The 12,792-nt window shown below is 39.6% G+C and overlaps 1 protein-coding gene across 4 annotated transcripts in view; it reads right to left on the bottom strand.

Annotated features, from left to right (window-relative positions):
• Positions 1–3,115: 3,115 nt before the first annotated feature.
• ca10a (carbonic anhydrase Xa) overlaps positions 3,116–12,792 on the bottom strand; it is a 304,132-nt gene continuing 294,455 nt past the window's right edge. For 2 of the 4 annotated variants that reach the window (XM_023993217.1, XM_023993220.1), the window contains 5 exons: positions 10,037–10,109; positions 8,341–8,495; positions 5,552–5,726; positions 5,109–5,181; positions 3,116–4,051 (listed from right to left, as the gene is read on the bottom strand). In XM_023993217.1, the coding sequence (XP_023848985.1) occupies positions 5,147–5,181; positions 5,552–5,726; positions 8,341–8,495; positions 10,037–10,109 (438 nt within the window). In that variant the 3' untranslated portion in view covers positions 3,116–4,051; positions 5,109–5,146. The remainder of the gene's footprint in view (positions 4,052–5,108; positions 5,182–5,551; positions 5,727–8,340; positions 8,496–10,036; positions 10,110–12,792) is intronic. The other 2 variants (XM_023993218.1, XM_023993221.1) reach the window with 1 other exon arrangement.

Below are 12,792 nucleotides of genomic sequence, written 5' to 3'. Positions count from 1 at the left end.
ATGTTATGTAATATTTTAAATTGTATATAACTGCCTTAATCTTGCTGGACACCAGGAAGAGTAGCTGCTGCCTTGGCAGGAACTAATGGGGATCCTTAATAAATACAAAAACAAATGACATTACAGATCACAATCATTACTTTCTCCAATGGTAATATGACTTGCAGATGATATCCCTAGTGGTACTTCCCCAAATGTCTGTTTGTAAGGCCTTACATTTTGAGTGAAAAGACGTGAACTTTCTGGTTGAAGACACTTCAGTTTCTTACTTCTGACTTTTGTGAGGGTCTTTATGACTTTATAAAAACGTATAACTATTGTTTAACAAAAAAAAAGTGAGACATCAACAGAGCTATGCCAGAAAAAGTTGACATTTTGGCAAGGATTCAATCTGATTTGGGAATTTGGACAATGCGCCATTCAAAGGTCATTTCCGATTGAGATGACATATGTAGCGTTTACCATGATTGTGGTCTCCAGGCCATTCCAAAACTTGAAATGTGTTGCTTTTTAGCCATTTTCATGTAGACTTGATTGTGTTTTGGATCTTTGTCTTGCTGCATGACACAGCTGCACTTCAGCTTCAGCTCACAGACGGATTGCCTGACATTCTCCTGTAGAATTCTCTGATACAGATCCGAATTCTGAATTTATGATTCCTTCTATTACGGCAAGTCGCACAGGTCCTGAGACAGCTAAGCATCCCCACACCATCACACTATCACCACCATTATTGACCATTGGTATAAGGTTAGCAGTTTTCTGAGTAATACACTTTTTGGTGTCATTGTGTTAATAGGAAGAACTGCAATAGAAGTCCAAAGGACCACCACCATCTTCTATCCATCACCATGGGAGTCATGACTGTGTCTGTTCTTGCCTGTGTCCTTCTCACCCTTCTAGGAACTGGAGTCCACCAAAATCCCCCATGATCATCATTGTGACACCCTAATGGTCAACCCCGTTTGAATCCAGTTTATTTGGAGTTGTCAGACGGTATTTTCAACGGACTGTTCTAATCTGTTAGTTGTGTGTTGAGCCGTGGATTTAAAATACGTTTTTTTTCTCTCCAGATATCTATCCAAGTGGGTGTACTGGACCTGACAGCAAGATACCCCATTGCTACCGATTGGTGCAGAAACAAATGGGATGGCAGCAAGCACTGGCAAGTGTCTCACTTGCAGAGCATCAAATTATCAAATTACTTCCCTTTATGGTGACGTTTTGAAAGTGCATTGAAAAGAACAACATTGGTCTTCCATTTAGAATGACATGTTTTTTTATATTACATCTACTGATCAAATTTCTATATAGTCAAAGCTTGTACAAAATCAATGTAAACATGGATGTTTCTTTATTTAGAATTACTGCAAGTGAGATGGCGGTACCCTAGCTGCTGTCCACAGAATGAAAGAATACCAGCTTCTCCTTTCCATGGTAAAGCAGACCCAGAACCTCTCTGCTTATGCCTGGGTAGGACTGAATAATATGGCACAGGTAAAACAACCTTCACACTCAAATAGCACTTCCTCAGATAGGTCTTATTTCATACCTCTTTGATTTGGACATTAGATATGTTATTACTGCCCTCCAACAAGAAGTTGATAACTTTGAACTGTTCTTCTTGACAGGAAGGGACATTTGTGTGGACTGATGGATCATCTGTGGAAGGGTTCTGGTCCAAAAGTGTCAAAGCTCAGCAGTGGGGGAGAAGACTGTGGCACTGAACTCTCAGGCAGGTCAGTATTACAAACTTGTTCTTGCATGGTGACACTTAAGCTGGAATTCAATCCTTAGAAGGCTGGGATTCAAACCTTAGAAGGATGGGATTAAAACCTTAGAAGGATGGGATTCAAACCTTAGAAGGCTGGGATTCAAAGCTTAGAAGGCTGGGATTCAAACCTTAGAAGGCTGGGATTCAAACCTTAGAAGGCTGGGATTCAAAGCTTAGAAGGCTGGGATTCAACCCTTAGAAGGCTGGGATTCAAACCTTAGAAGGATGGAATTCAAACCTTAGAAGGATGGAATTCAAACCTTAGAAGGATGGAATTCAAACCTTAGAAGGCTGTGAACAAATACATAATAAGCAGTGAGTGTATTAACACTGTCAAACTTCAAAGTAACATATTGGTATCTGTCATTTTCCTATCTGTCTCATTCAGTGAAGTGCTGTAGTTATTCTTCTGTTGTCTTCCACTGAGACTAACAAGGACATTGTCCTCTACAGGGGCCGAGGGCTTCGATGACAAGTGTGAGTGGCTGTACCTTAGTCTCCGTGAGATTCGCTACAGGTGGAGTAGCCTAAGATGACAGAGGAGTCCAACACCATCCACACAGAGTGAGAGTGCAAAGGGATTTTGCCAACATACTCTGATTTTATTTTCTGTTATCGCACGCAAACTCCTTTTGAGTTGTTTGAGGATAAAACGTGATATAATGGTAATTACATTATCATTGGTTGCCATTTTCAATTGTAACAGAAAGTTAGTCAGGTTGATTCTACAATTGCATTTTCAATTGCGTTTTCTTTATGTAACTAGCCTTAAGCTACTAACCATTGAGGCACCCACTAAAGGTTTATCCACAAACAAACAGTTCAATCCCCTTACTAACTCACAACCGACTGTTTATCCAAGAACACAGATAGGATAGTGTTGCATGTGCAGGTAAAATGAGTCTCAATACTCTGAGGGAACATTGTTAATGGTTTGCCTATTTTATGAAATATTGAAAGAATTGGTGGAATTGTTGCATCCTGATTATCCCTCAATGCTTCCATGCCTATCTCTTTGAATAAAACCTTAAAGCATCAACCTTTCTAAGGCATGGCCAATCTGTTTTACATATCACTGTATCATTTCCTATGTACTAGCTTGATTGTTAGGTGTCTGGTACCTTGTGTGAGACGTCAGACAGAAATATGATCCTCACAGCACGCATAGCATCAAAAAGGAGGGGGAGGACGTATAGCTTCTTGCTGTAGTTGAGACCGGTCTGCTCACTCACCAATGTGCACAGTTTATCCACGTTAACACCATTGAATAACTTGGCACAAAGCCCGGTACATTAGCAACAATGTAATAAGCACATAGAAACAACAGTGTAAAGTGAAGCATATTTTCCAAAGTGAACTTTCCAGACACATTTATTGGGCTGATAACATTACTCAAACACAGTGTATGACCATTGTAAACAATAAAACTGAAAGAAAAGGCTTCAGCTCAGAACTGCTTCCAGAATTCAGTGTGCCAAGCGTTTAAAATACTCAAGTTTTGTCATCTCTTTTTTTAATCCTCTTAATATATTTTTTTAATGTTTTTGTATTTTTCTTTACATATTCGGTTTTTCAGCAGTACTGATAATTATACTATGTACAACAAAGGCCGAGACACGCATCGGTTCATCCCTTAGACAGAAGCTCCTTTCCCGTTTTTCCTTTTGTAATGACCTACTGTTACAAGGCAAGAATGTAAGGTCTCGCTCTCTTGGGTTGTTGCAGTCGGCATGCCTTGTAGGTGACGGTGATGACGATACAGCTATGAGCCTTGCATACCTTCTCTGTCTGCACCACTAGGGGCAGTGTCTTAATAAGTCCTTAAGATCCCCCTGGTAGCAAGGTGTCTATGTACAAAGGCTAAAAGTCCCACTCAGTCCATGTGAAGAGGATTTACGAAAGAAATGCTTCCGTGTTTTTGTATGTTTTCAACTTTTTTTTTTATCTCCCAAAAAAGTATCAGTATCAAAACAGGTTTCGTAATAGATATATTTGTACTGGGTGTGTTAGTTAGCATGTGTTGGACAAATAGTTGTCGATGTACGTATGAAAAGTAGTAGTCTCTTTGCAAAGCAACGCAAAGTATTTTACTTGGTTATGTTCAGTTTCTTTTTTCTCTTTTTACAATGCCATGAAATAATCTTAGATGGGATGCAGCCTTGGTCGGACTCCAGTTGTTTACTTCCTTCTCTCGTTCCTCTCTCTCTCTTTCTGTCTGTCTTTGACTCTTGTTTCTGTGCTCATCCAAGGGAGACTATTTTAGCAGCCACTCATTCACTGGAAGAGAGGAGAGGGACAGGGTGAGAAGAACACAACTTTACTGTATATGCACTTTACACAAAATACACTTCTAGCGTGGAACCCTTTCTATCCTGGCTACCCAGCAGCTTCTATAACATTCATCATAACATGCCAACACGTTGTTAGGATTGAGGCCAGAATGCATTGTTAGGATTATTATCAATAAAATAGTATACTCTACCGGAAGACACAATTATGCATGTAAAGTAAATGAAGTAACCTTGACCATGAAACACTGAACATGTCGTGTGTATATGTAAAAAGTGTGGGAGACATTTCTATTAGTAAATGGTCAAGTAGTGTTTTTATTTATTTGATTCCCAGCACCACAGAGATATATAGATATAGATATAAGGGTGGTGTCCATGTGACTCTGGCTGAGACTCCACTCTCCGAGGGCGTCTCGGGGAGAGATGGGATATGCAAAAAACACATTCCCAATTCACTTGCGTGAATTAGAGCAAATATAAGCACCCACCAAATTCGTATTATCTCATGTTAAAATTAGCAATGTATGCTAAATAACAGCATTTCTGCAGTATCTGTTAGCATTCTGCTAGCATCCCAATACACATTTCCCATTCAATTAGCCCACTGACCTAGCTGTGAGGGGGCTGAGTTTCCTCTGCCTTCAAGGTTTAACCTTAGATGAATAACCAATTAGATCCATTTCCCATTTAAATTATACTTTATTCCCCTTCTGCCTCACCTTGGAGATATTTACATCTTTAAACAAGTACAACTAGTGTAATTAAAGACGAGACAGCCCTGCTGCTATTGTACTGCTTCTGTTTACTCTCTGGGGGTGGGTTGGAAGGGTACAGTAGGGGTGTGTGTGTGGGTAAAAGTGTGTGTATATGTACTCACATGTGTGTGTGTGTATTTGTGTGTGTGTGTGTTTCAATCTCTCAACAACTGCTGCACAGAATAAGAATTTCATCTGAGAGCGAGGATAAGAGGATAAGAGAAAAGAACAGTCTGGCTACATTACAGTAGATCCTGGAAAAATAATACAATGAATAATGGGGGTTACCTCTTGCCCTCACTGTATTTACGCTTCAGGTGTAAAATTCACATTTTGTGCAGCAGTTGCCCAGATATATTGGCTGAAACAGAGGAGAGGAGATGGTAAACAGACTGCATGCAGAGTCCCTGAATAACACTGAGATGCTGAGCTGGCTTTGTAGTTATGAAGTAGGGCTCACACATTCCGCCGTTCCAACACTTGTTTTGGAAGTATTACTCTAATATCACTATAAGTAATGTACAATCACTCTTTAAAATCTATAAAAGTTAAGGCTTAAGACTATGCTTTAGGTAGTTAATACCGTTATGAGGGTCACAAGCAGACATATAGAAAATGACCAAGGTAAATGTCCATGACTCCTTCACCGCCATTTTGTATACGTCTGCTAGTCGGACCTAAATACATTGCTAACAAAATGGAGGTGGTGGGAGGACTGGAGCAGTGTTTACCTCGGTACTGGAGCTTCTGGGCCCTGTTGTTGGGACAGTCTTTGCCCTGCATGCTGAAGTTGATGTTAGTCCGGATGCAGCGGTTGTTCAGCGGTTGAACCGGGCGAACGTTGTCGCTCATACTCAGGAAGATCTGAGACGGCTGGTTCTGACTCAACAGCCGTAAGGAGTGCATCTGGAGGGGAGAGAGGGCGAGAGGGACGGGGGATTCATGAACAAAAAGAGGGGTAAAGAAGATGGAAAGGAAGAGTATGTAATGGAAGGAACAAGAGGAGAGGAGAGCAAAGCAGAGCAGAGCAGCGCAGAGGAGAAACAAAAAGAAAAGAAGAGAAGAGAGTGGAACAGAAGTGAAGAAAAGGGACTTTATTTCAGTATTAATGGGAGAAAAATCTATGTGGAGGAACATAATTGCTGTCCGACAGTCTTATGTAAACTCTTAGAAAGAAAATGGCTAAGTAGAACCATATAGTGGAACCCTTTTTAGTGCTAGGTAGAACCCTTTGCAGAGGGTTCTCTACCTCACTGTTATTCTACCCACAAGCAAGCATACAAGGCCCTCCCTCGTCCGCCAATTGGAAAATCAGGTCATAACTCAGTACTCCTGCTTTCTGTTAACAAGCAGTAGCTCAAACAGGAAGAACCCGTGACTCGCTTCGTTGAGAAATGGTCATCAGAATCAGAGATTATGCTACAGGACTGCTTTGCCCACGCTGATTGGAATAAGGTTGAAGTCGGAAGTTTACATACACTTAGGGTGGAGTCATTAAAACTCGTTTTTCAACCACTCCACAAATTTCTTGTTAACAAACAATAGTTTTGGCAAGTCGGTTAGGACAACAACTTCGTGCATGACAAGTAATTTTTCCAACAATTGTTTACAGACAGATTATTTCACTTATAATTCACTGTATCACAATTCCAGTGGGTCAGAAGTTTACATACACTAAGTTGACTGTGCCTTTAAACAGCTTGGATGGCTTTAGAAGCTTCTGATAGGCTAATTGACATCATTTAAGTCAATTGGAGGTGTACCTGTGGATGTATTTCAAGGCCTACCTTCAAACTCAGTGCCCCTTTGCTTGACACCATGGGAAAATCAAAAGAAATCAGCCAAGACCTCAGAAAAAAATGTGTAGACCTCCACAAGTCTGGTTCATCCTTGGGAGCATTTTCCAAACGACTGAAGGTACCACGTTCATCTGTACAAACAATAGTACGCAAGTATAACACCATGGGACCACCTAGGCGTCATACCGCTCAGGAAGGAGARGCGTTCTGTCTCCTAGAGATGAACGTACTTTGGTGCGAAAAGTGCAAATCAATCCCAGAACAACAGCAATGGACCTTGTGAAGATGCTGGAGGAAACAGGTAAAAAAGTATCTATATCCACAGTAAAACAAGTCCTATATATCGATATATCCTGAAAGGCCGCTCAGCAAGGAAGAAGCCACTGCTCCAAAACCGCCATAAAAAAGCCAGACTACGCTTTACAACTGCACATGGGAACAAAGATCGTACTTTGTGGAGAAATGTCCTCTGGTCTGATGAAACAAATATATAACTGTTTGGCCATAATGACCATCGTTATGTTTGGAGGAAAAATGGGGAGGCTTGCAAGCTGAAGAACACCATCCCAACCGTGAAGCGTGGCAGCATCATGTTGTGGGGCTGCTTTGCTGCAGGAGGGACTGGTGCACTTCACAAAATACATGGCATCACGAGGAGGAAAATTATGTGGATGTATTGAGGCAACATCTCAAGACATCAGTCAAGAAGTTAAAGCTTGGTCGCAAATTTTATATATTCTTAATTCCAATCCTTAACTTAGATTTGCGTGTATTAGGTATATGTTGTGGAATTCTTAGATATCACTTGTTAGATATTACTGCACTGTTGGAGATAGAAACACAAGCATTTCATTACACCCGCAATAACATCTGCTAAACACGTATATGTGACCAATACAATTTGATTTGAAAGTGTTGTGTAATTCCTATTGGAATCCAACCAGAGTTAGGATATGCAACAATTTAAACTTTTAATTACCCGCAACCTGCATTAAGAATGACTGCTAGGATAGAGAAGATTGCTAATGGAGACTACCGAAATCACCTAAACTGGAACAACCATCTCGGTTGTTCCGGGTGCAATAAGTCCAACTACTAACAGATTGGATTAGTTTATAAAAATGTATATGTTATTTATCTTTGTGTAGCATAATATTAACCAAGCAATCAATGTCCATGCAAAAACACAGATATTGAAACAACCAATTCTGAAAATGAACCTGCAATAAAGCATGCTTGTAAAAATGATGGGTGTGGTTTTGAGTGTTTTTCTCTAGAAAGAGTAAAAATTACACACATCTCTGGCTATTAACACCAACACTGTTTTTTTTTTACATCATCTTACAGAGTTAGTTCACTCAGACTCCCTTCTATTCTTCTATTCTCTGCTCAATAAAATCACAGACAATACTTATTTGAAAGATAGCAATGGCAAAGATATCAACTATGTCAGTACTGTCTATGTACAATGGGAATACCTGATTCTTGTAGAAATATTGTACCCCTAGGTACAGTTTAAAACATTCTCACATCTATCTTTTTAAATTGATCAGATTACTCAAACTCCTGATGTAAAATTTTAAACACTGAGGTAAACACACTTTATTTAAAAAATGGTTCTTAGGATGAAAACAGTTCTTGGTAGAACCCTATCCCTCCTCAAAGAACACTTTTTTTCCAAGAGTGTATCTAAGCAGTAAGGAGCTACTTTAGAGACACACCTGCATCCGTGTGATGTACACTGGCTTGTTCATCAGGATCCACGTGGCCGTCTCAAAGCACGGCGGGATGGTCATGGACCCGTCATACGTGATAAAACTAGAGGTTTCTGGGTAAATCTCCTCGATGTTCAGGCCTGTCAGTAGATACGCATCATCTGGAGATGGGCAAGATAGACAGGTTAGAATTCAATAAAACATCTTAATATGTCATTATAGCAGATTTCTTCAGTCCTGGGCCTAGAGAGCTACAGGGTGAGCATGCTTGTGTCCTAGCTCAGGTCCAACCCAAGCACTTATTAGTTGAATTAGATGCATTTGTGCTAGGCTGGAACAAAACCCTGCACATCCTGTGAGTCCCTAGTTCCAGAATTGTAGAACACTGTATTGTAGACTTGTATCAATCACATTTCATGTCCTCTCAAGCTAATTTTGTTTTGAATTTACATTACATATTTGTCTTCCAGTCTCAAAACACATTACATTACATCCACTCTAACCAGTATGTTTGTCATTTGCATGTACAAGTTTTGCAGATTGCTCATTTCACATTGAGCTGGTTTCCCTCCAACTGTTTGACAGGCTGTTGGTATAGCAGACTGCATCACAAACCCCTTTTATGCAAAGTACTTCCCTCGTCAGGAATGTAATTAGAATTACTGCATCTCTCTCTCGCTCTCCCCTCCTCGCTCGCTCTCTCTGTCTGTCCATCCCTCTCTCCATCATTCTCTCTCTCTTTCCATCTCTGTCTCCATCTCTCCCTTGGTCTCTCTCTCTATCTCTCCACACTCCGCTAACACACTCTCAATATGTTGTCATCTGTTGTGGTTTCAGTTTATAATAAATGGGAGCCAATTGCACTTTGTTTGTTGTGACGAGGTCACAGTAGCTGCTCCCTCTATGCTAATGTAGACTGGCACTAGGACTTTCGATGCTATTCACATTCACACAGCGTATCTATCTAGACTAGAACAACAAACATCAGCATGCTCACCAGCCCCTACCCTACAGGTAAGATATAGACATCCTGAAAGGTAAAGAAAAACAAAAAAGKCAATCCTTAATCTGTGAACATCAATCATGTTCTCTTCCATTACCACCTCACTAAAGCTGCCCCTGCAGTCCTGTTACTCCCGCTCCGCTATCACACATCTCTGGTAGCCGTGTAGGCATTAATAATTCCGTTCGGATGCTGTGTGTGTGGGTGTGCATGTGAGTGGGTGCGTGGAGAGGGATTTGAAAATTACATGGCCTGGGCAAGCAGAGCTGCAGGCTGAGAGAAGGGTATGCCTGAGGACTCCTGAGGTTGAGGGGGCGGTGTGTGTGTGTGTGTGTACGTATGTATATATGTGTGTGAGTGTGTGTGTGTGTGTGTGTGTGTGTGTGTGTGTGTGTGTGTGTGTGTGTGTGTGTGTGTGTGTGTGAGAGTTTATGACAGCTTCTGAGACCTCCAATCCACTGGGGGTCACTGTGTTTATTCAGTCTCTTCTCAATCCCATTAATCCAATTATGGGCCTCTCTTCTCAACCGTTGCCCCAGATGATCTCAGCAGCCATTTCCAATATGGCTATCCAGCAGCCCTAGTTGCCTCTGCCTGGTAGCCTTCTGGAGGAAGGACCTGTCTACTGCGGATTCTGTAGCTACTCTTTGACTTTCCAATGTGTTTTCCGTTATAGTCTACATGTGCATTTCTACTTACTTTTATATGTTATTCTTGTGATGGTGTCCCTGTTCAACATTCGATTCAGGAATGCATTTGAAGTCTCCGCAATCTGGAATACAATAGAAGAAAGAGTCACTGTTACAGGCTTCGGTTTTTCCATTTTTTTTTTAAGGTTTGACTTTAGCACGTACTGTATATCACTTTAGCAGTTTGGGCGCACCGATTGGTGTCACCTTGTTAGTCAGTATGTGTTACACCTGTGCTGGCTTGTCCATCTCGTTAGTCGGAAGGCGTTTCACCTGCGCTTGCCCAGGTGATATTTAAGAGTGGCTAGGCCAGTGCTCCAGTTGTCTTGATAGATGTGGAGGGTCAACACCTTTACTTAACTTTATTTTTTTAGGGAGTGGATCAGCTTTAATATTGCAAATACATTGTGGCTTCCATCAATGTAATTGTGTGTGTGTATATATATATATATATATATATATATATATATATATATATATATATATATATATATATATATATATATATATATATATATATATATAGTACCAGTCAAAAGTTTGGACACACCTACTCATTCCAGGATCTTTGTTTTTCTACATTGTAGAATAATAGTGAAGACATCAACACTATGAAATAACACATATGGAATCATGTAGTAACCAAAAAAGTGTTAAACAAATCAAAATATATTTTATATTTGAGATTCTTCAAAGTAGCCACCCTTTGCCTTGATGACAGCTTTGCACACCCTTGAATAAGTAGGCATGTCCAAACTTTTGACTAGTACTGTATACTGTATATTGTATATATTGTTTTCTATTTTCCTCTATTTTTCCCTAATCCTACCTCTCCTCCCCTAATTGGAGTAAAGTAATGGGCAACAACACTTAGGCTTCTACTTCCAGCTCATACATACTATATACATTTTACGAACACAGTATATATTACAATAGTTATCTTTTGTTTGTTTTTAGTCCCATCCTTCAGCTCCACTCAACCCCTCTCATCTGTCTCTGAAGACCATCCAGTTTTGCTTTCTATTTGCCATACATTTTCAACTGTGCTGTTTCACAAAAGTTCTGAAACTTTCTATTCTCGTAATTTCTACAGATTGTAAATTAAAGAAGCATTTTTGCTAAGAGTAATATTATATTATTGATCGATTGACTATGACTTTTCAGACTATGCCCAGTAGTGCTATTTGCAGAGTTAACTCCAGGTAAATGTTGCAATTCCTGAACATTGTTGCAATTCCAGCCATTCCTGAACCTGAGACCAAAAACAAGCTACATATGGACAGTACCAAAAACGAATTATCTACTGATTCTGTCTCTTCACAGCACAATGTGTAGAGCTGGGATGGTTGTATTTCCCATACATATAACATTATATTGGTTGCAAGAATATTATATAATAGTTTAAATAAAAAAACTCAAAGTTTTGAATCCGGCGTCGATTTTGTATCAGTCAACCATGGCATATAAACCATGTGCCATGGAACCAGAACATTGAAAATCTCTTCTCAACTATTTTGCAATCTGTATGGCACAGCTGTCCTTAAATGAAACTGGTATACTTTCTTTTTTTCACAATTTTCTTCAACCAATTTTGGTCTTTAATGCAGAGCCGACAGTAAATTCCTTACTTTTTCCCCGTTCCACTTGCCTCTTCCATTTTGCAGTAATGCTGCAATTAGTTGGTTGTAATTTTGGATGGAGCAGACATTTCTATTTATTTGTGTTAGCTGCATTGTGACATAACTAGTCCTATTTATGATATCATTTACAAAGATTACAATAAAAATAACGCTATTTTAATATTTGTTATAATATTTGTTCTGTCTTTTCTGGTGGAATAAACTGAAATTGCAACTAACTTTCTATGGCTTGTTTAAAAAAAAAGCAATATTTTGGAAATTATAACATTTTCAAATAACCGAAAGTGAGAGGTTGTAATCTGAATAAAGGGAAAAGGGCCATTCTTGAACACGGGTGAGCCATTCTTACTATTACTATGCTATTACTTTACTATGCTAGAGAACCAGTTCAGATTTAAGTATAGCTTTGAATGACTGAAGCCTTTAGTGAGTCTAATGATTTAATATCTCATCAGTTCTGCCTTCCGAATTCTTATTTATTATATAAATAGGCCCGTTTAATTTTGTCTGACTTGGCGTTCCAAATAAAATTGAATATTTTTTGCTCTTTTAATTTAAAAATCAAATAGTTTGGTGTAGGAAGGGCCATAAGCAAATAGGTAAACTGGGATGTGACTAAAGAGTTAATCAGGGTGATTTTTCCACAAATAGACAGGTATTATCCTTTCCATGATACCAAGATCTTACCTATACTGAACAAAAATATGAATGCAACAAGTTGAAAGATTTTATTGAGTTACAGTTCATATAAGGAAATCAGTCAATTGAAATAAATTCATTAGGCCCTAATCTATGGATTTCACGACTGGGCAGGGGTGCAGCCATGGGTGCAGCCAATCAGAATTATTTTTTTTATTTTTTATTACAGACAGCAATACTCCTCAGCACCCCTCCATCCCATCTCAGACGATCCTGCAGGTGAAGAAGCCGGATGTAGCGGTCCTGGGCTGGCGTGGTTACATCCATCTTCCATTGATGAGATAATCTCCTAACTTGCTTTGCCACACACAGAGGCTTTATAACTGTAGTGGTGCTTTGATGACTTGTGATTGGCCGACAACAACAACAAGCCACATGCGCCACTCAGCATAAGCTATTTTCATTGAGCAGTGGAGAACATACTATA

Source organism: Salvelinus sp. IW2-2015, linkage group LG8 (assembly GCF_002910315.2).
Source record: "Salvelinus sp. IW2-2015 linkage group LG8, ASM291031v2, whole genome shotgun sequence".
Classification (NCBI taxonomy): Eukaryota; Metazoa; Chordata; class Actinopteri; order Salmoniformes; family Salmonidae; genus Salvelinus; species Salvelinus sp. IW2-2015.
This window is presented reverse-complemented; position numbering and strand designations above follow the sequence as displayed.